Genomic DNA, 20,931 nt, shown 5'->3' with positions numbered 1-20,931 from the left:
TTGCTTTGCAAGGATCCCAACATTAAGAACGATGGCCTGACGTTTATTTTTAATGAAATCCCAGATTGCGTTGGTAAGAACGTTTTTGTTTGCACGCTTCATTTTACAGATGATTCTTTCACAAACAAGACACAGTTTGAAGCAGGCTTTGCAGATAGACTTAAAATAAAAGCTGATGTAGTGTCAACTACATTGGACCCGACAGGGATGTTGCAACAAACAAGTGTATCCATGTTAATTGTTTTGCTTTGTATGTTAGACTGTTATATGTGTACTGAGTATTTGATTTGATCCTGGTGATTTTAGACGCTCGTTTATTAGTTTTAATTCACAGGGATCTCTAAGCAGCATATATTTTCTTGCTCTGTTGAAAGGATGGTGATGAAAATGGCACAATTGCCACATCATTGATATGAACAACGTATGTGTTTCTCACTACACTGAATATACAGTATGATGATTATAAGATGAACGATGACACCGGTGAATGTATCCTGTATACGTTTACATGTTGCACAGTAAGTGTATCCTTTCACAGTTGTAAATCACCATATATTTAAATTTTATTTGGTACTGTCATGCGTTACTCAGCATTTGTATAAAACAGAAATGTTTCACAGTTGGAAAATACCCCAACTATGTAACAAGATACACACCACTATGTCACGTCTTGGTTTAAACAATAATTAAAGTAATACCTATTACACAAATCGACAAGTAAATTACAGTGACTACTTACCATGCTGTCACAGACAGCAGCATCCGTGGTGTTTGTGGAGCGGGTTAATTTTCTTGAAATTCAGGATCAGACTCTGGTTTAAAAATGTATGTATGAATTCCTCCGGTTGTCAATTTTTTTTTTAACCATCCTAAGTTTTCAAAACAACCCCACACACGTAATGGCAGCGGCGTTTACACTTATCCACATGCAAAGATGTTACCAAATCACAGCAGTGGTCGTTTACACTGAAGTCTTCAAGAACACACACCCCAAAAAACGGAGCGTTTGAAACAGAGGCACAAAAACTGGATAGAAAATGACCAATACATTTTTAATTATGACTACCTTTAATGAAAAAACAAAAACACACTAACTTTATAAGTGGACCTCGAGGAACATTATAAAATAAAAATCCAATTCATGACACCTTTTGAAGATGGAAGAGAAACCTGAAAACTTTAAATTACCACCATATCTTCTATCTATGCCAGATCTTCCTCCATTCTCCACCAGTTGGTGGTTGGAGATCATTGGGGTTGAAATGGAATTTAAATAAGCTTATTTCTGTTCTGTTTAGTGATTTTTTGTAAATGTAGTGCAAACAGAGTTCATTACAAAGTGACTATTATTATTATTTTTACATTTGAATCAAATTGTACATTTAATGGAATTTTTATAAAATACAATATAAAATATATTTTGGTTTGGACCAAAACTAATGTTTTTGTTTCTGCATGACTTGACAAGGTTAAGTTCAGGACAAATGCAAGTTCTAGTTAAAATGTAATGTCCTAAATAAATCATTATGTTGAAGGGGCAATTCAGTATTCTGAATAAATTCAATGCAATTATTTTTTATGCAAAAATAAGCATTTTTTGGATTTGTGTTCCTTTCTGACCATGCAAATTGCAATTTTCTTAATGGGACAGTTAATAAAATTGGTTGCTTCATTTGCTATTTGTCAAGAAGTTGATCGTGATCTCAGGCTAAGTGTTAAGATTATGGAGAAAGCTTTGATTTGTCTGCCTTCTGTGTTACTTGTGAGTGGATTAGATTGAAATTCAGGTGAGAGGCGCATTTCCAGTTTACTCCTGGTTGCCTATTGCAGGGATGTTCTGTGCTGTAAGCTCCATTGGCCTTAGTGAATTCCCCTTCACTGATGAATTTTACACATGTCTACAATGCAATAGTTTTATGTTAAAAGTAATTGGGTTTGTCTAAAAGCCTTTGCATCTCTGCTGTACTTCTATAGACTTTGTGCTAGTCTAGTTGAATTTGGTTACTTAAATAAGCCGTTGCCACTGTACAGTGATGTAAAGCCCCAAAGGCAATACAGGTCACATCACGTGTAGTGTTGCAGCAAACACATTTCACAAAAGCATATATTTTATAGACATACTTGTATGATAATTTATAGCACAGAAGACCAAAACGGATAAAGTTGAAGTTAGAAATGTACATACAACTTAGCCAAATACATTTAAACTCAGTTTTTCACAATTCCTTACATTTAATCATCGAAAACTTTCCTAGTCTTAGGTCAGTTAGGATGACTACTTTATTTTATGAATGTGAAATATCAGATTAATAGTTGAAAGAAAGGCTGAAATAAATTATTCTCTCATCACATTCCCAGTGGGTCAGAAGTTTACATACACTTTGTTAATATTTGGTAGCATTGTCTTGTTTTGGGTAGCCTTCCACAAGCTTCCTGCAGTAAGTTGCTGGAATTTTGGCCCATTCCTCCAGACAGAACTGGTGTAACCAAGTCAGGTTTGTAGGCCTCCTTGCTCGCACATGCTTTTTCAGTTCTGCCCACACATTTTCTATTGGATTGAGGTCAGAGATTTGTGATGGCCACTCCAGTATCTTGACTTTGTTGTCCTTAAACCATTTTGCCACAACTTTAGAGGTATGCTTGGGTCATTGTCCATTTGGAAGACCCATTTTCGACCAAGCTTTAACATACTGGCTGATGTCTTGAGATGTTGCTTCAATATATCCCTCATGCTTCACGGTTGGGATGGTGTTCTTCGGCTTGCAAGCTTCACCCTTTGTCCCCATGTGCACTTACAAACTGTATTCTGGCTTTTTTATGGCGGTTTTAGAGCATTTGCTTCTTCCTTGCTGAGCAGCCTTTCAGATTATGTCTATATAGGACTAGTTTTATTGTGGATATCCATAGATACTGGTCAACCTGTTTCCTCCAGCATCTTCACAAGGTCATTTGCGGTTGTTCTGGGATTTATTTTCACTTTTCATACCAAACCATTTTCATCACCATCCTTTCATCACGGGTTGCTATCATGTCACAATAAGTAAGCAAGAATTTAGCAATTTCAGACAGTGAATCTGAGACTTTTATTTGTTCTGTTTGTGTGTCTTATATTTGAGAGGGTTGTCACTCAATGCAGAGAAATAAGTAATAAAAAAGATACCAACGCACTATAGGCTAGTGAAGGACTGGCTTTGGTAAGCTCGGACGTTATCGGTTCTGCTGTCAGTACTGGAGAAATTAAATAGAGAAAGTTATTTTATCTCGCCAGCCATTTCTATGTATAATAATATGAAACCATTTGTCTGTGATGCAATTTAGCTATTCGCAGTCAGAGAGAGAGAGAGAGAGAGATCTCGCTCAAGCGGTGCCACAGCGAGCACAACGCGAGCCCTGCTTAATGAGTGACGACGGAGGACAGAACTAAACATTCAAACGTAGTCTGGTTACACTTTAGATCTGTGATATTAGTCTGATTTTATTTTAGATTTTGCCTTCCAAAGATTATAAAAAGAATATTTATACATAAGCCGCATTCTGTCTAGCACAACTTCCTTCCCTTCACAGCGGTGCACTGACATTTCTCCCTAAAACTCAAACTTAACGTCAGAATCAGCACGATCAGTGATTGTTGTAAAATGCAGTCTAGCTACTGTTGCTAAATTGCGGGATGCATTTAATAATAAAAAGAGCGCAAGAGATACCGTTCCCAAGGCGGCGCGCGCTCCGAAACAGACCGCAACGAGACAAGCAAAGTATAGGCTACTTTGGGTTTCATGTGCGCGTCTAAACAATCAACTATACACAAAAATATGTCAAAACGACCGGCTTGGATATTCACTTAAACAGATTCACTTTTATGTCTTAAATGGACGCAGTTATGGAAATAGTTGGGAGAAAATATGGCGCATCAGGAGCCTATTAGACTCGGTCTTAAAGGGGAAGCGGTCTAATAAACATGCTGACGATTGAGCCATTACTGCAAATTAAACAACAAAAGGCAAAGAGAAAATCACTTACAGCTCTTGAATGAATAACTTCTGCATTAATAAGCATTAATCTATCTATGATAAACTATGCAGTGTTATATTACAATTGATTACTTTATTAGATTTCTTTTTAGACCACACCTGAACAGTAATGTTAGTAGACCTTCCTGAAATTAAATCACTGTGCCTATATAACGTTTGTCTTTGTGTAATTGTTTATCTTTTGTTTATCTTTGTTTAATATATATATATATATATATATATATATAACAAAAAGAACCGTTAAGAATACCGTTAAAGTACCGGATCGATAAGCAGTAACGGTAAGAGTAGTAATAACCATTAAAACCTTAACGATACCCATCCCTAGTTATGCCTGTGCTTCTCTTGGATGCTCTGAATATTGGATTACGTGTCTGGATTGCCCCTTAATTAAAGCTGCATTTGGATCTCAACCTTCGTGTCTCGGAGCAGTTTGTAACACCTGCTTAGTTTATTTAATATATTTGTTATACATTATTTATACAATATGTTTTTACATTATTTTTAATTTAAGTGTACAAGTGCAGATTGGTCAAGTGTTCAATAAATGTATTTGTTGAGAAATTTTGTCTATCTTAAGTAATTATTTGTGTTACATTTTATCTTTCAAATAAAAGGTTCAAATAAGAGGTTAAAAACAAGCACACATCGACCAAATATCGGCCAAAATAAATCGGCAGCAATAATCGGCCATCGGCCGACCCGGATTTCAAAAGATCGGCATCGGCCTGAAAAAAACCCATATCGGTCGACCTCTACACATGACGTCATCGTTTTCACAAATTTGCATTTTTGTATGTTTACACAGGGTTGATAACAGCATAGTTTTCAAAAACTTGCACTTTGAAACCTGTTTTCAAAAGTTTGCGTTTTCAGGCCCCAAAACACCATTGTCATGTAAAAGAACATCCAATATGCATACAAAGTTTTCCGTTTTTAGATGAAAATGTTGTTGTGTAAACGGCCCCTAAGTTTGAATGTAGGCCTTAAAGTACATTCACAGGTACACCTCCAATTGACTCCCAATTATTCAATTAACCTAACAGAAGCTAATTGTTTGAAGGTTTTACATAATTTTCTGGAATATTCCAAGCTGCTTAAAGGTACAGTTAACTTAGTGTATGTAAACTTCTGACCCACTGGAATTGAGATATAGTCAATTAAAAGTGAAAAAATCTGTCTGTAAACAATTGTTGGAAGAATTATTCATGTCATGCACAAAGTAGATGTCCTAAAAGACTTGCCAAAACTATAGTTTGCTAATATGAAATCTGTGGAATGGTTAAATTTGTTTTAATGACTTCAACCTAAGTCTTTGTAAACTTCTGACTATTCAACCAAATCAGCATGTTTTTAAGTGATGACAATAGTGATATTTGTTATATCTAATACCTTACACACTGACTTTCCTTTACATTTCTTAAATACAAGTTTGTTGTATTAGTTAAATATATAACTTTAGCAAAAGCCAAGAAGCACCACTGCTTTATTTCAGTTGTTCACATGGTACAATTAATCGTAACAGCACATTTTGGCACATCATAGATTCAAAAAATATTTCCAGGGCTACATTAATGCAATATAAATTTACATAAGTTGTATACATTACTGTTACATCATTACATTAATATAATTACATTAATTAATTTGTAACTGCCCACTTATATCAGCCATTATACTGTATATTTGAATGCAGTCAGATTTCATTTTAAGCAAATATGCCATAATTTTCCATGTGAGATTAAATTAATTGATATGAAATTAATATTTAAAAAATACTGGTAAATATAGTAAAAATATATTTTTCAAAATCTTAAGTATTTTACTCATTTATTATTCTTATTGAAAAAAAAAATATTGCCATATTAAATAATCTGACTCCAAACAGTGTGTAAAAAATGTCTCACAAATACACATTAGATCAAATGCTTGAGTTTTGGAAATTGAAAGCATGATATGTTTCTGAGGTCCTGAAATCAATACCTCTCAATTGTATATATGTAAATGATAACTTTAATTCACAGTAAATTGTCATCAAATAAGCATAGATTGCATATTTTGAGAACAAACGCTGACTCTCTCATTACACAAGACGTTTTGGCAGAAATATACAAATACATGCAACTGCAAGAAACAATGTTGACATTTTTGTATGTTTCTATAATATTTAAATATATACTTTAATTTTAATAATATTATTAAATCTTAAAATAGTTACAAAATTTTAATCCAGAAGCCTTAAAGAGATAGCTCACTATAAAATTAATTGATAGTCTCATTCACCATTTGATTGGTGACAGGCTGCCAGTTCCTTACATTCTGCCTAACATCTTATGTGTTCCATGGGAAAAAAAAAAAAAAATCCATACAGGTTTGGAATGGAGGTGGGCAAAAATATAGATTTTCCGATGCATCGATTACATTACGCGCAACTAAAGTCCTGGCGCAACCCTTTATTAAAATGAGAGGAAATCACTCGCATTAGCAACCACATTTCGCGCTATGTGACTAAAATGTATATTAATTTTTACATTTCACTCACCAGTGATTGTGTAGTATAGTGGTGGAGTATTCCGCAGCGAGATCCTTTCACTGCATGTTGAGAGTAAAAGTTGTTCAGTGTAATTGTGTCAAAAGACAAGATCAATGCGACCCATTTGTCATAGAATAATGTGTCTTAATATCCTTTCTATTTGTTTTAATAAATAAACATTTAATTATCATGTATGGCACAGATCAGATGAAGCCATTCGAGTATCTCTAGTTAACATGCGCTCATCTACAGAGGCTTTTTAGAAACATGCTGGTTTTGGCACGTGTTCAACAAATCAATGTAAATACTTGTAAATAGTAAAAATTATGCAATTAAACATGTAACAAATATATGAAATATAATATCTTATTTATCATTTTTAAAAAGCCAAAATTATGAAAAAAAATAATAAAATATAATAGGTAAAATTCCTATTTTAATAATGTACTTAGTTAGAAGGTCCTCTGTATAATTAACAGCATTAACTGGGAGAGTATTTATTTTATAAGCAAAAGGGACATTATAACTGAAATATTCTCAAATGAATCGATATTGAATCAAATCGAAATTGGAATGGAATCGAGAGCTTGTGATTCGGAATCGAATCGGGAAATCTGTATCAATACCCATTCCTAATAGTTTGGAACAACATATGTCAGAATTTTATTTTGTGTGAACTATCCCTGTAAGTTGTTTGTTAATACGATAACTCTATCCCTCATTATCCTTATCATTACAATCATCTTATTCATTTGCAGATCTGATTACAGTCCTGCTTACTATTAGTAATAAGCATGCTTATTGTTCTTAATAGTTATTGTTCTTATCATTTGTGAAATAGCACAAACACTGAACTAACTACTGGAAAAGTGCACAAAAGATATTGACTTTGGACTCCAGACTAAGACACAAAGAACAATACCATCCAACTTACTGTTTAGGCACTGAGATTGCTGACAAATGCATAAATTACAGATAGATGCTTAATGCACATTTATTTCAGAGTATGCTTAAGTCAAATATTGCTTGTTATCATTAGTGCACACCAAACTTAAAGCTATACAGTTAACTTTTAAATAATAATTTTGAGTACCTCTCTTTTGTTCTTAAACATACTGTATATTCACTGCTTCGTTCCCTGTGGATTACGTTGTGAAAGCCTTGAATTTAAACCTGTAAAATCCCAGTCATCCAGGATCATTTTGAAACAAATTTAGAGGTTAAAAGAGTTAAATGAGATGGTTCTTGACATAACATGTAAATTAAGTAACTGACACAACAACCCAGAACAATGAAAATTTTGAAAATTTCATGCAAATTTGTCATATTACATAATAACACTGAAAACAGTTATATTGCAGTATACGTACAGGTAAACATTTACTTGGCACACATGACACGAATAGCCTGTAAATATTCAGTCATATTCAGTCATATTTAACAATGTGTTTTCCCACACAACCAGTAGACAAATGAATAAAATATCTGTCAATAAACAATCCTGAGATTCAAGACTGGTAGAAATACTTTTTTTTGTAAGTTAACAAGAGACAATTGCACGAATTTATAGATGGTTCAATATAATAACACTGTGGATCGTCACCAAATTTACAATATTTTTTTCCAAAATATTCTATTACTGGTAAATTCCTAGTACATTCATTTCCTTTAAAATTACACCTACTCAGCCTTACTACTCATGATGACTTAGATTTGGTGTAACCAATTTTTTTTTTACCCCCTCATATTCAGTTTGTATCAACAAATATCCCCAAAGGGTAAAATATGTTGATAAAATATGTACAGTATGTTATGGTCTATGCAATACCAAGACAACTACATTTTGGTAACTTATGTACTGTACATGACCAGGCTACACTACGTTGTTACAAATTGGGAAAATATTTTTTAAAACGTGACATGGGATTTGTATATAAGGTAGATTATAACCATACAACACAGTACTTTACAAATAATGTCCTACATTTTAATAAATGTGTGTTATCTCTATTTGGTAACATGAACTGACAGGATACATTTAATACTACATAGCACAGTGATTAGCACAGTGATTATTCATCACTCTTGTTCCAGTTGTGTTTCTACAAAAAATTACTGTGACACTTTTTAACTATATGGTTTTAGATGATATTTTTTCTATATGGTTCTTCTGCCTGCCTAAGAACAGTTTGTCTTTACCTTGAGTTCATGGTACAATGAGAGTGCAGCGTTTCAAATTAGAAATGAAAATAATTGTACTTTTTTTTGCATTTTAACCATTTTTCACTTTTGTCAGTCATTGGTGGTTTAAGAAACAGTTCACTTCATCCCTCTTCGAAGCATCTGATTGGCTGCGATGAGCATGACGCTGATGATAAATGCGATTGCAAAGGCACAAATCAAGCTCTTGCGCACACACGTATGCTTGACTTGTTGCATGGGGCTCGCTTAAACGACAAGTCGAAAAAAAGAAAGAAAAAGTTATGGACAATAATTCGATTTTTCCAAGAGAAGTAACATTTCTAAGAAAAACAAACATCATATTCTTGAACTTTCAACTGAAATGTGTTTGGATTGATTTTTCCTTTTCTTTAATTAGCTACAATATGTGGATATGTTACCAGTCCTGCTTGGCCTGCTCCGAACGAGACTCGAACCGGCGTCTTTGGCATGGGAAGCGGGCGCGCTAACAAGGAGGCTAAAGGCTACAGCCCCTAGTGTCAGTTGCTAGTGTGCTTCTTGAGGCTAGGGGAGTGAGGTTTTACATACTGCACAGCTACCTACGACCTGGCTACAGTTAGACTCACGCCCCTAAACCTCACTCCTATCCGGGTCACGGCACCACTGTTATCGGTCCTGCTTGGGACTCGAACTGGCGTCTCTGTCACGGGAGGTATGTGCATTAACGGGGAGGCTAAAGGCTACAGCCCCTCGTGCCAGTCGCTAATACACCTCTTGAAGCCAGGGGAGTGAGGTTTACACACTGCACAGCTACCTACCAGCTTGCTACTGTTACATATAAGCTGCTTACAAACAGGCACAAAAACTTGCCAATGGTTACTCTTCAGTATAAAAGCACATTTCAAAGCTGTTCATGTGCTCATGAGGATTGCAGATACACACCCCACTGTCCTGGCTGCTTCAAACAGATTTATGGGCTCCTTTATTTGACCAGGACTATCAACAGAATGTATTTCAGCTAAAAATAGTTTCCCAACACTGCAATAGTAGCCTCTTTGTCTTGTGCGTTTAATAGAGTTGACAGATAATTTGGATTGACATGATAATGCCCCAGACACTACAAAATGATACTGATGGATGGACACACACAGGAAGCAAATATGTTTGGCACAAACAGCCAAGGTTAATATATCATGTTTGTCACATCTGAATTGTAAGTATATGAGGACTTACTGTCAATATCTACTTGGCACTCGGGGCTGTTTAAGTGACTCTCCTCTGTCATGATAATGTTCTCGATGTCTTTCATAGTCAAATGATCACAGAAGGTGTCATATAGGAGTCTCTTCAGCTCATCCACGGTCAGCTTTTGCATGTCACACTAATGGAACAAAAGACAAAATTACTCCAATGAAAATGTCATTAGTGGAACGAAGTTTAAAATTATGACTTTTCATTTAAATGATGATTAAAACTTTGTGCTCAGTGGCAAATGCACAAATGGCTTAAAAAATGGCAAATTTAAGAGAATATTGCCTTTCAATGGGCTGAAGATGTGCTTTCAACATTAACTTTAATTCAATGCTATTATTAAGGCAGAAATATCGTTTGGTTACGTATGTAACCTCCATTCCCCGAGGGAGGGAACGACACGTTGTGTCGGAGAAGCGACACTAGGGGTCTCTCTTGAGCGCCGATATCCACCTCTGATCTATGAAAAAAGGCCAATGAGAGTTGGCAGCCAGTATTTGCATGTCCCGCCCCCGGACATACGGGTATTTAAGCGGCGCAAATACAGGAGTTCATTCAGGATTTTTCTGAGGAGCCGGAAATGGTCCGGCCACAACAGTGGCTCGGTTCAGCGACATGGCGGAGGAAAGACACAACGTGTCATTCCCTCCCTCGGGGAACGGGGGTTACATACGTAACCAAACGTTCCCCTTCTGTCGCTCTCTCCATGTTGTGTCGGAGAAGCGACACTAGGGGACCCATTCCAATCTTGCCATGCGCTGAACCGTGTACGTGAACCGCCGATACGGAGGCGGGCAGGGATTTCATCCAGTGCCGCGCATCGTCTGTACCTGGCTCCACGTACCCTTCCCCAATGCCCCATAAGAACATCGGGATCCTTCTAGTTACCCTGGGAGGGGAACAAGGCGATGTTTGCCAACATGGGAACGGGCCAGCCTGGCTGGGCCTCTTTTCTCTCTATGTTTCTCGCATAGAGCAATCACGGCCGGGGCCCTTACACGCATATAGGGAAGGGGGTCTTACCCAGACCCTGCGGAGACCACACCTGCCCTTTTTCTTGGGGAGGAAAAGTGGTAGACACGTCACACGGCCGTCTTAGGGCTTGTGTGGCAAGTATGGTGCGGTGGTAGATCCAGCCTCGAAAGGGGGGAGTTGCTACAGCACGGCGACCGGGGCAGCTGTAACTGCCTAAGGGAGACACGGGGGTCCGCTCGTAAGGGGACAGAACCGTGGAATTATACACAGGGGGAGTCCGAACAGGAGGCCTTCTTATTTTACCTGTGGAGCACCTATACCAGTACAGGGTAGCCATCAGGATACCCGCAGTGGCTTGGGTCGGCGGGTTCCTCCGCTGAACCGCGGACCCGGAGGGCTGGGGAGGAATCGACCAGGGTCCCAACTTGGAGTGGGGCACCCTGGGAAGAAGGCGCACTACTTTACCTTGACGTCAGGAAAAGGGCGCTTTGCGCAAGCGATCCACCCGGCCGGTCGGTCTACGTGTTACCGAGTTCTACAGGCTCGGACCTAAGAAAACACGAGACGCAACCGACTCAACGCGGAGGTTGTAAAACCTCGCGAAGGTGTTGGGTGTTGCCCAACCCGCGGCTCTACAGATGTCTGCTAGGGAGGTGCCCTTGGCCAGTGCCCACGAGGACGCAACACCCCTTGTTGAGTGAGCTCGGACCCGCAAGGGTAGGGGCGCGGCCTGGGTGTGATAAGCCAGTGTGATGGCATCGACAACCCAGTGGGCGAGCCTCTGTTTGGAGACAGCAATCCCTTTCTGCCATCCCCCAAAGCAGACGAAGAGCTGCTCAGAGCGTCTGGTGCTCTGTGTGCGGTCCAGGTAAATGCGCAGGGCGCGCACTGGACACAGCAACGAAAGGGCTGGGTCTGCCTCCTCCTGGGGCAGCGCTTGCAGGTTCACTACCTGATCTCGGAATGGTGTGGTAGGAACCTTGGGCACATAGCCCGGTCGCGGTCTTAGGATCACAGACGTATCCGCCGGACCGAACTCCAGGCAGGTGTCGCTGACAGAGAACGCTTGCAGGTCCCCGACCCTCTTGATAGAGGCGAGAGCGATCAGCAGGGCCGTCTTAAGAGAGAGGGCCCTGAGTCCAATTGATTCAAGCGGCTCGAAGGGAGGTCTCTGGAGTCCTGCCAAGACTACCGAGAGATCCCAGGAGGGAACTAGGCCTGGCCGGGAGGGATTCAACCTCCGGGCGCCTCTCAGGAACCTGAGGATCAGGTCGTGCTTACCCAAAGACTTGCCGTCTACAGGATCGTGGTGGGCGGCAATGGCGGCAACATACACCTTGAGGGTGGACGGGGACAGCCTCATGTCCAGCCTCTCCTGTAGGAACAGGAGCACTGACTTGATCGCGCATCTCTGCGGGTCTTCGGTTCAGGAAGAACACCAATCTGCGAACAAGCGCCACTTTAGGGCGTAAAGGTGCCTGGTGGAGGGGGCTCTGGCTTGGTTGATTGTATTCACAACAGTCGCCGGTAAGCCGGCTAGCTCTTCCGCATCCCGTCCAGGGACCAGACGTGGAGGTTCCAGAGGTCTGGGCGCGGGTGCCAGAGCGTGCCCCGTCCTTGAGAGAGGAGGTCCTTTCTTAGGGGAATTCGCCAGGGAGGAGCTGTCGCGAGAAGCCTGAGTTCCGAGAACCAAGTCCGAGTGGGCCAGTAGGGGGCCACTAACGTGACTTGCTCCTCGTCCTCCCTGACCTTGCACAGCACCGGTGCAAGAAGGCTCACTGGGGGAAATGCGTACTTGCGCAGCCCTGAGGGGCTATGTGCCAGCGCGTCTGTCCCGAGGGGAGCCTCTGTTAGAGCGTACCAGAGCGGGCAGTGGGAGGTTTCCTGGAAGGCAAACAGGTCTACCTGAGCCTTGCCAAACCGTTCCCAAATCAGCTGGACCGACTGGGGGTGAAGTCTCCACTCCCCGCCGGGCAGGCGTTGTCGTGATAGCGCGTCTGTTATGACGTTGAGCTTGCCGGGGATGTGAGTGGCACGCAGCGACTTGAGTCGTTGCTGGCTCCATAGGAGGAGACGAGTTGTGACATGTGGCGGGAGCGTACGCCGCATTGGCGATTTATGTACGCCACCACCGTGGTGCTGTCCGATCTCACAAGGACGTGTTTGTCCCGAACTAACGGGAGGAACTTCCTGAGGGCGAGAAGGACGGTCAGCAACTCCAGGCAGTGGTAGATCCAGCACCCTACCCGGACCGGGAGGCTTCGGTTGTGACCAGAACGCGTCAGGACACCTGCTGCAGGGGCACTCCTGCCCGTAAAAAGCAGAGGTCTGTCCAGGGTCGGAGTGTTTTGAGGCAGGCGGGGGTGATCCTTACCCGATGCGTGCCGTGGTGCCATGCTTGTCTCGGACTCGAGCGGACTCGAGTCTGGAGCCAGTGCTGGAGTGGTCTCATATGCATCAACCCCAGCGGCGTGACCGCCGCGGAGGACGCCATATGCCCCAGGAGCCTCTGGAAAAGTTTTAGAGGGACCACTGTGCCTGGCTTGAAGGAAGCGAGGCAGTCCAGCACCGACTGAGCACGCTCGCTCGTGAGACGTGCTGTCATTGAGACTGAGTCTAACTCCAACCCGAGAAAAGAGATGCTCTGAACCGGAGTGAGCTTGCTCTTTTCCCAGTTGACCTGAAGCCCCAAGCTGCTGAGGTGCCGGAGCACCTGGTCTCTGTGTGTGCATAGTAACTCTCGAGAATGTGCTAGGATGAGCCAGTCGTTGAGGTAGTTGAGAATGCGGATGCCGGCTACTCGTAGCGGGGCAAGGGCCGCCTCTGAGACCTTCGTGAAGACGCGAGGGGACAGAGACAGGCCGAAGGGGAGGACTTTGTACTGAAACGCCTGGCCGTCGAACGCGAACCGTAAGAAGGGTTGGTGTCATGGCAGAATTGATACGTGGAAGTACGCGTCCTTCAGGTCTACCGCTGCGAACCAATCTAGATGCTGAGCACCAGCCAGAATATTTATCTGCGCGAGCATTTTGAACGGGAGTTTTAACAAGGCCCGATTGAAAACTCGCAGGTCCAGGATTGGTCGTAAGCTGCCGCCTTTCTTGGGTACAATGAAGTAAGGGCTGTAGAAACCCTTCCTCATTTTGGTTGGAGGGACGGGCTCTACCGCGGCCTTGGCTAAGAGGGTCGCGATTTCCGTGCGCAGGGAACTGGCATGCTCGCCGTGTACTGCGGAAAAGCGGACGCCCCTGAAGGGGGGCGGGAGCCGGGCAAACTGAGCCGGGCAATTGAAATTGAAAATTTCAAATTGAAATTTTGGACGTACCCGGTGGGGCCTCGCAGCGGGGCGGAACAGGTAATGCAGCGTCGGGCGGCTTCGTTGCGGCCTGAGGCTGAGGTGCTGAGAATAGACTTAAAGCACTTACCTTGCTTCGCACGCCCGGCAGGGGGCGGGTTCGTGACTGAGGAGGAGGTCTGATGTTGGCGTCCTCTGGACTCGTCTGAACCGGCCGGCCGGAGGACAGTCGTGGGCAGGCGGAAGGCGGGATCGCCGCATCCGGTGTACCGGGACTGTCGTAATCTGAAAGCAGATTGCCGTGAGAACGGCATTTGCGGGCCAGGTGACCCAGAGGCAAAGGAAATAGCTCTTTATTGAGAATGTGGGTACCACAGCCCCCGTCAGGGGTGTGGCAAATGAAAAAACAAAGGATTCTCCTCCCGGCCCTCCACCGGGGACGGAGCGGTCTTACCACCTCGGAGCTAACGTCTTCGGCTCTGGGTCGACTGTCTCAGGAACGCTTGGGAGCCTTCCGGGTCCTAGAGGGGGTTCGTGAGACAGGGGCGCGCGCCGCCTCGCGGGTGCTCGACGCCGGGGCTGAGAGCTGGGCCTGGGTTGAGGCGGAGCAGGAGCTGGTTTCTTCGCCGCAGGGGACGCCCTCGGCGAGCAGACGGGCAGGGCCCGTGAGCGGCAGGTGTCGCGGCGGGCATGATGTGAGATATGGCCTCCGTCTGCTTCTTCACCGCGGAGAACTGTTGGGCGATGTCCTCGACAGTGTCGCCGAAAAGGCCAATCTGGGAGACAGGTGCGTCTAGGAAGCGGTCCTTGTCGGCCTACACATCTCGACCAGGTTGAGCCAGAGATGGCGTTCCTGGACCACTAGGGTGGCCATCGCCTGTCCGAGTGCCTGCGCTGTGGCCTTCGTCGCTCTCAGGGCGAGGTCGGTCGCTGAGCGCAGTTCCTGCAGCACATCAGGAACAGGTCCACCCCCGTGCATGTTTCTGAGTGCTTTGGCCTGGTGGACTTGCAGGAGGGCCATCGCATGCAGGGTGGAGGCAGCGCGTCCAGCCGCACTGTAGGCCTTCGTGTTGAGCGAGGATGTTGTCCTACAGGGCTTGGATGGGAGTACGGTGCGGCCACGCCAGGAGGTAGGGCTACCGGGGCATAGATGGTACGCAACTGCCCTATCGACCTGGGGAATCGCCCCGTATCCGTGGCGCTCTCCGCCGTTGAGGGTGGTGAGAGTGAGACATCACAATCTCCGATGCGGCGGCGAGCTCATCTGCTTCGGGCTCGGGAGGATAGACAGCCAGGCCGTGAGGCGAGCCGCTATCGCCGCGAGCGTGGACGGGGACCAGCGAGCGTGTCGGGGAACGGGAGGTTCGCGGGGCTACCGGCGAAACTGCACCCGCTGCCGCCCCCAAATCGCCCCCAGCGCCAACCGCATCGTCCTTAATCCCGTGGGAAGAAGGAACAATGTGGGGTGCAGCTGGGGTGGCTTGCTTTCTGTTGAAAGCAAGCTGTGACCGCAACGTGGTCATGGTCATGTTCTCGCAGTGAGAACATGAACCGTCCACAAACGCTGCCTCGGTGTGATCGTGGCCCAAACACACGAGACAGCGCCTGTGGCCGTCTGAAGCAGAGAGGCTTCTACCGCATCCAGGAACAACACAGGGGCGGAAGGGCATCTTGAAAAAGACGGCGTCCTGAAAAGGACGTTCAACGCCGCTGTGTTTTGCTCTTTTAGAGAAATTCACTCTTTTAAGGGAAATAACTCTTTTAATACACAGTATGTGTGTGTGTGTCTGCGCTGTCGAAGCGCTCAGGGGCAACAATGCACGCCGTGCAAAGTAGGAGAAAGCCGCTGTTGTGCGCCGTCAAATCCAACAGCATGCAGATCATCAGAGGAAACAGGAACGTAGTGGTGTGTAAACTCGCAGCAGACAGACCATCGGCTCCGAAGAAATTTTCTGAATGAACTCCCGTATTTGCGCCGCTTAAATACCCGTATGTCCGGGGGCGGGACATGCAAATACTGGCTGCCAACTCTCATTGGCCTTTTTTCATAGTTCAGAGGTGGATATCGGCGCTCAAGAGAGACCCCTAGTGTCGCTTCTCCGACACAACGTGGAGAGAGCGACAGAAGGGGAACTGCAAGTTAATTGCAGGGTGTGAATAATGTATGAATAATCTTTTTTTCCCACCAGTAATCAGAGGGAGTCAGAAAACGAGACAAATAAAAGCTGATGCCTGACAGACTACCTTCCAGAATATGGAGTCAAATTCAGCTCCATGGAACCTGTCAGGCATACCAGCAGAAGAAAGCTTTGGTCCGAGAAGTGTTACAAACTCTTCAAAGTCAACCTGACCGTCACCTGCAAAACAGATTACAAAAATTCAGGCCAGCTTCACTATATCTTTTCTTGTGGGAGATTTGAATCTTATGCTGATCCAGCAGAACAACCAGACACTAATCTTTTCAGTTATTATCAAAAGCATCAGTTCTTTGTTCAAAGATTCGCAAGTTACATAACAATTAAAATACTAAATTGTTTTCCTATTGCAGTTGTTTTGTGTACAAACAAAGAAAATCTCTATATTTGCAATTTATGAATTCTTCTACACTAAGAAAAAATACATGTCATAACCTAAAAAATTACTTAGAGGTAACATCTAAATTAAAGGAATATTCCGGGCTCAATACATGTCAAGCTCAGTCGACAGCATTTGTGTCACAATGTTGATTACCACAAACAAATTATTTAGAATTGTCCCTACTTTTCTTTAAAAAATAAAAAAAAGATAATATTTTTGTTACAGTGAGGCACTTACAATGGAAGTGAATGGGGCCTATTTTTGGAGGGTTAAAAGGCAGAAATGTGAATCTTCTAATTTTATAAAAGCACTTGTATTATTTGAGCTGTAAAGTTGTTTAAATCATAATTTTTTGTCATTTTTGGATTTATAATGATAATGATAACATTTTGTTTTTATTTTTTTAAAGAAATGGAGGGACGAGATGAAATACATTTGTGGAAATCAATGTTATGCTAAAAATGCTGTCAATTGAGCTAAACTTGTACTGAACCCAGAATATTCCCTTAAATCAAAAATATGATTTAAAATGACTGAATCAACCTAACTACATTAGGTTACAGCCACTTAAGTAATTATACTAGATCAAGTAGAAATAGAACCTTAAGATAACAATTACAAGTTACCACTTTTTACAGTGTATGATGCAGTACTTGGATTAATCAAAACAAGATAGTTAAATACTAATCCAGAGACTATCACACAATATAACAATGTATACCACATGCTGAAACATAAAAAAACAAAAACAAAAAAAAAACACGTACAGTATGTCTAAAATCAGGAATTATATTTCTGAAAATGTTATGATGTTTGATATACCATCCATGTCCAGTCTCTGAATGATCACCTCCAGCTCCACCTCGTTTGGCATGTAACCAAGAGAACGCATGGCCACTCCCAGCTCCTGTTTTGAGATGAATCCATTCCCATCACGGTCAAACACCTTAAAGGCTTCCCGGATCTCTGCAGATGTGCCAAACACATTGCCATGTCACAACATACTATGCTGTAAACTCACTGAAATGCCAGTTCTTCATAGTTCCATACTGATGCTGTTAAACCAGACAATATTATCCATAAGACCCAGGCATGGGGATTGATGATATATTTTCTTTTTCCCTCTTTGATCAGGTTTTAAGGAAAGCCACTGTTTAGAAAAATCTTGATTTTTAAGCATGTTTGTTTTGAGGTTAATTTTGTGTGACTTCAGAAATCAATGGCAGTCCATAGGAAAATCGTGATTTTTAGGCTTATTTTCCTTTGAGGTGACTATTGTGTTACTTTAGCAAACTGTGATTTGTAATGTTCTTTTCCCCACCAAAACTGATATTGTGATACAGTTCACATTGTCAGCTATTGTTATGTGTAGTTTTAATATAGTTTTTTGTTTGTTTGTTTTTTATTAAATAAAATAAGTATGCCTATTGTTTAACCCTTAAACGTATACCTCAATTCACCCCCTGTACCCTCATCCATTTTTGGAATTGTGCCCACACCTCTCTCTCTTTTGCACTTTTTGTGCCTCATGAAATTTCAGTGTGAAAGTAGCAAACCCTGTTTTTGTCCTGATTTGTTGCATTATCTCTTTCAGGCGCGGACTGGCCATTGGGAGACCGGGACTTTTCCGGGTGGGCCGGCCGCGTTAATCCCGGACCGAATTTTCTTCCCAGTCCGCCCCTGATCTATTTTATATATGAAAAATAAAACATTAAAATATATTAAAGTATATTTGATTTTATTATTTTCTAATTGTCTTGAAAATAATTATTGAAAATGTTACACTATCTGGGCATTTTGTTGATCCATTTTTGATAGCATGCTGGGTCTCTAAAGACCCGATTATGTAACAGTGTTTGGTGACATTCCCATGCATTTAAGGGTTAATTGCAGTTGCAGTTCTGCTATGCTTGGTATCTATCAAGATATCTGATTGGAAAGTTGGACCACTTTGTGGCTTCCACTAGAATAATTGAACTAATTGTTCAGAAATCCTGCACATTACTGTATTCATGAAAGAGGCAAACATTACAATAGGCCTGTCTCGTTGAAGGGCCAGGTGATTGTCAGCTATAGGCCTGTGTATTACATGCATATGTGGCCACCTGCACCGTTGGTAATGCCATGCTTTGAACTCCACTACAGATTTAATCTTACCGTGTTATGAACATTTAATAAAAAACAACAAAAAACTAAATCATTTTGCGTGGCTGAATAGTGTAGCCTATTGAAGTAAGAAAGAAAAAAAAATCAGAAATACATGCCTTCATTTGTGAACCCAGGCAGTAAAGCTTGTCGTCAGGAGCTCTGCTGAAAGCATGCAATTGTCCAAGTATTGGAACCACAATCGCGTCAGAAAACACGGCTCTGTACTAAGCAATGAAATATCACTTACCCTCCACTTCATCCTCGGGGAGGGTTATAGGAGGCTTGTAGGAGAGGATATCTGGAATTGAGCAAAGTCCCTTGTACATGAACCTAGAAGTCACTGCACGCACTGGCATTTCTGCGAGGGTAAAGCAACGCTTGGATCCTGATCTTCATATAGCACCGCTGTAGTTTGGCAACCGCAACTTTACTAAAGAGCAATTGTCTAAAGCTCTAAGCAAACCCTGAAAACGCGCATTTGATTCGTCTTCATCCTCTGTTATTGTGCTCCTTTGCGATTAGTCACGCTGCAGATACATGCGAGAATGATCTCTCGATCGATTGCAGATTGTAGATCAGTAACTATTGCCGTATGATTGGACTAATTCAGTCACGAATAAAAAATAGTACAAATATAAAACATTAAAATATTGCCACTGAAATGAAGCTGGCTGGAAATGTCCCCGCGTATGCACATCTTCAACTGCATTTGAAGGCTAGATGGGGAGCATCCCACCGCCTGTGCAGAAGCAACGTAATGTCGTCTCGCCTTGAGATTAGGCTACGATGGTTTCACTCTCTTATATTCGCCTGGTGCTTAACGGGGATTGTGCATAAGAGCAAGACATGCACAGAAACCTCCGTTCGTGTGTGAAAAAACCCCGAATAGTGTGACACTATGCTGATGCGCATTACCTCCTGGGCATCACCTCTCCCTTACGCTCTCAATGCAATCCTACAGGTAGTCGAGCTGTCTCGCGTTGTAGCAGTCAGAATACGTTGAAACATTCCAGTCACCGAGATTTCGAACATCTTAATCATTTTGTCCATTTAGTATATAAAGAGAAATTGTGGCTTTGTTAAGTAGACTACCTACATTACATAGATTGCTCGATTAACATGGATCCATTGCAGACCGACAAACATCGTGTTCCTGTAAAATAATGCATAATGTCAAATTATGTATGTAAACTCTAGATGCTAAACAGAAATAAAAGACATCTCTGCTTTGCTGTTGTGTCCTCCTTGCGGTGTGATCCCCGAATGCGCGCCTGTTCCTTCATCCAAAGCCACTGTTCTGTTCTATATGCACGCGCTCAAATGCGCTCAGGGGCCGTTCACACCGAACACGGGTTTGCGTCCATCTGCGTTGTTTTCTTTTTTCAGCGTCTCGCGCAGGAGCGCCGCGTTTTTCAGACGCTGTGTCAAGTTAAATAGAACTTCAGCTGTTAAAAACACGTTTCAAGGTTTTTGCGTTCTGTTATAATTCGTTGCGCTGCGTCTAAATTTGTTTCTAGCACAAAAGCGCGTTTGATCTGAACGACTCCTAGACACAGTTGGTCACTTTCATTAAAAAAATAAATAAAAATCACTTTCTCTTACTCAGCAGGATTTAAAAAAAAATCTGTTTTGTGGATGACACAAATTCTAAATGCACAAGAAAGTGGAATGTTGTCAAAAGACGTGTTTTATGTAGCCTATGTCTAGGTATTCAAACTTTAAATCAAGCATTTTAAACAAAGAGAAATGCTGCATATTTCATCTTTCCTGTGTTAGTCCAAGTTAACACGCTGTTATGCATGTGTACTCTGTTGAGGGCATACGGCAGCTCATTATTCTGGTACAGAATGGGCTCCCCTGTCGAAGCTGTCTAAGTTTATAATGCCGGAATGCTTGACAGCTTGTCTCAGCACTGGTCTCTCTCTGCCGCACCTGAATCTTCC

At 42.5% G+C, this 20,931-nt stretch overlaps 1 protein-coding gene across 1 annotated transcript; it reads right to left on the bottom strand.

Annotated features, from left to right (window-relative positions):
* Positions 1–5,535: 5,535 nt before the first annotated feature.
* LOC127629520 (calcium-binding protein 7-like) lies at positions 5,536–20,243 on the bottom strand. The gene is made up of 5 exons (XM_052106604.1): positions 19,236–20,243; positions 17,663–17,806; positions 16,508–16,620; positions 9,976–10,123; positions 5,536–9,008 (listed from the first exon to the last, which is right to left on the bottom strand). The coding sequence occupies exons 1-5, from the start codon at positions 19,342–19,344 to the stop codon at positions 8,881–8,883; spliced, it is 642 nt and encodes a 213-aa protein (XP_051962564.1). The 5' UTR covers positions 19,345–20,243; the 3' UTR covers positions 5,536–8,880.
* Positions 20,244–20,931: the final 688 nt, after the last annotated feature.

Source organism: Xyrauchen texanus, chromosome 3 (assembly GCF_025860055.1).
Source record: "Xyrauchen texanus isolate HMW12.3.18 chromosome 3, RBS_HiC_50CHRs, whole genome shotgun sequence".
NCBI classification, from domain to species: Eukaryota; Metazoa; Chordata; class Actinopteri; order Cypriniformes; family Catostomidae; genus Xyrauchen; species Xyrauchen texanus.
The sequence above is the reverse complement of the archived record's forward strand: the minus strand, read 5'-3'. Positions and strand labels throughout refer to the sequence as shown.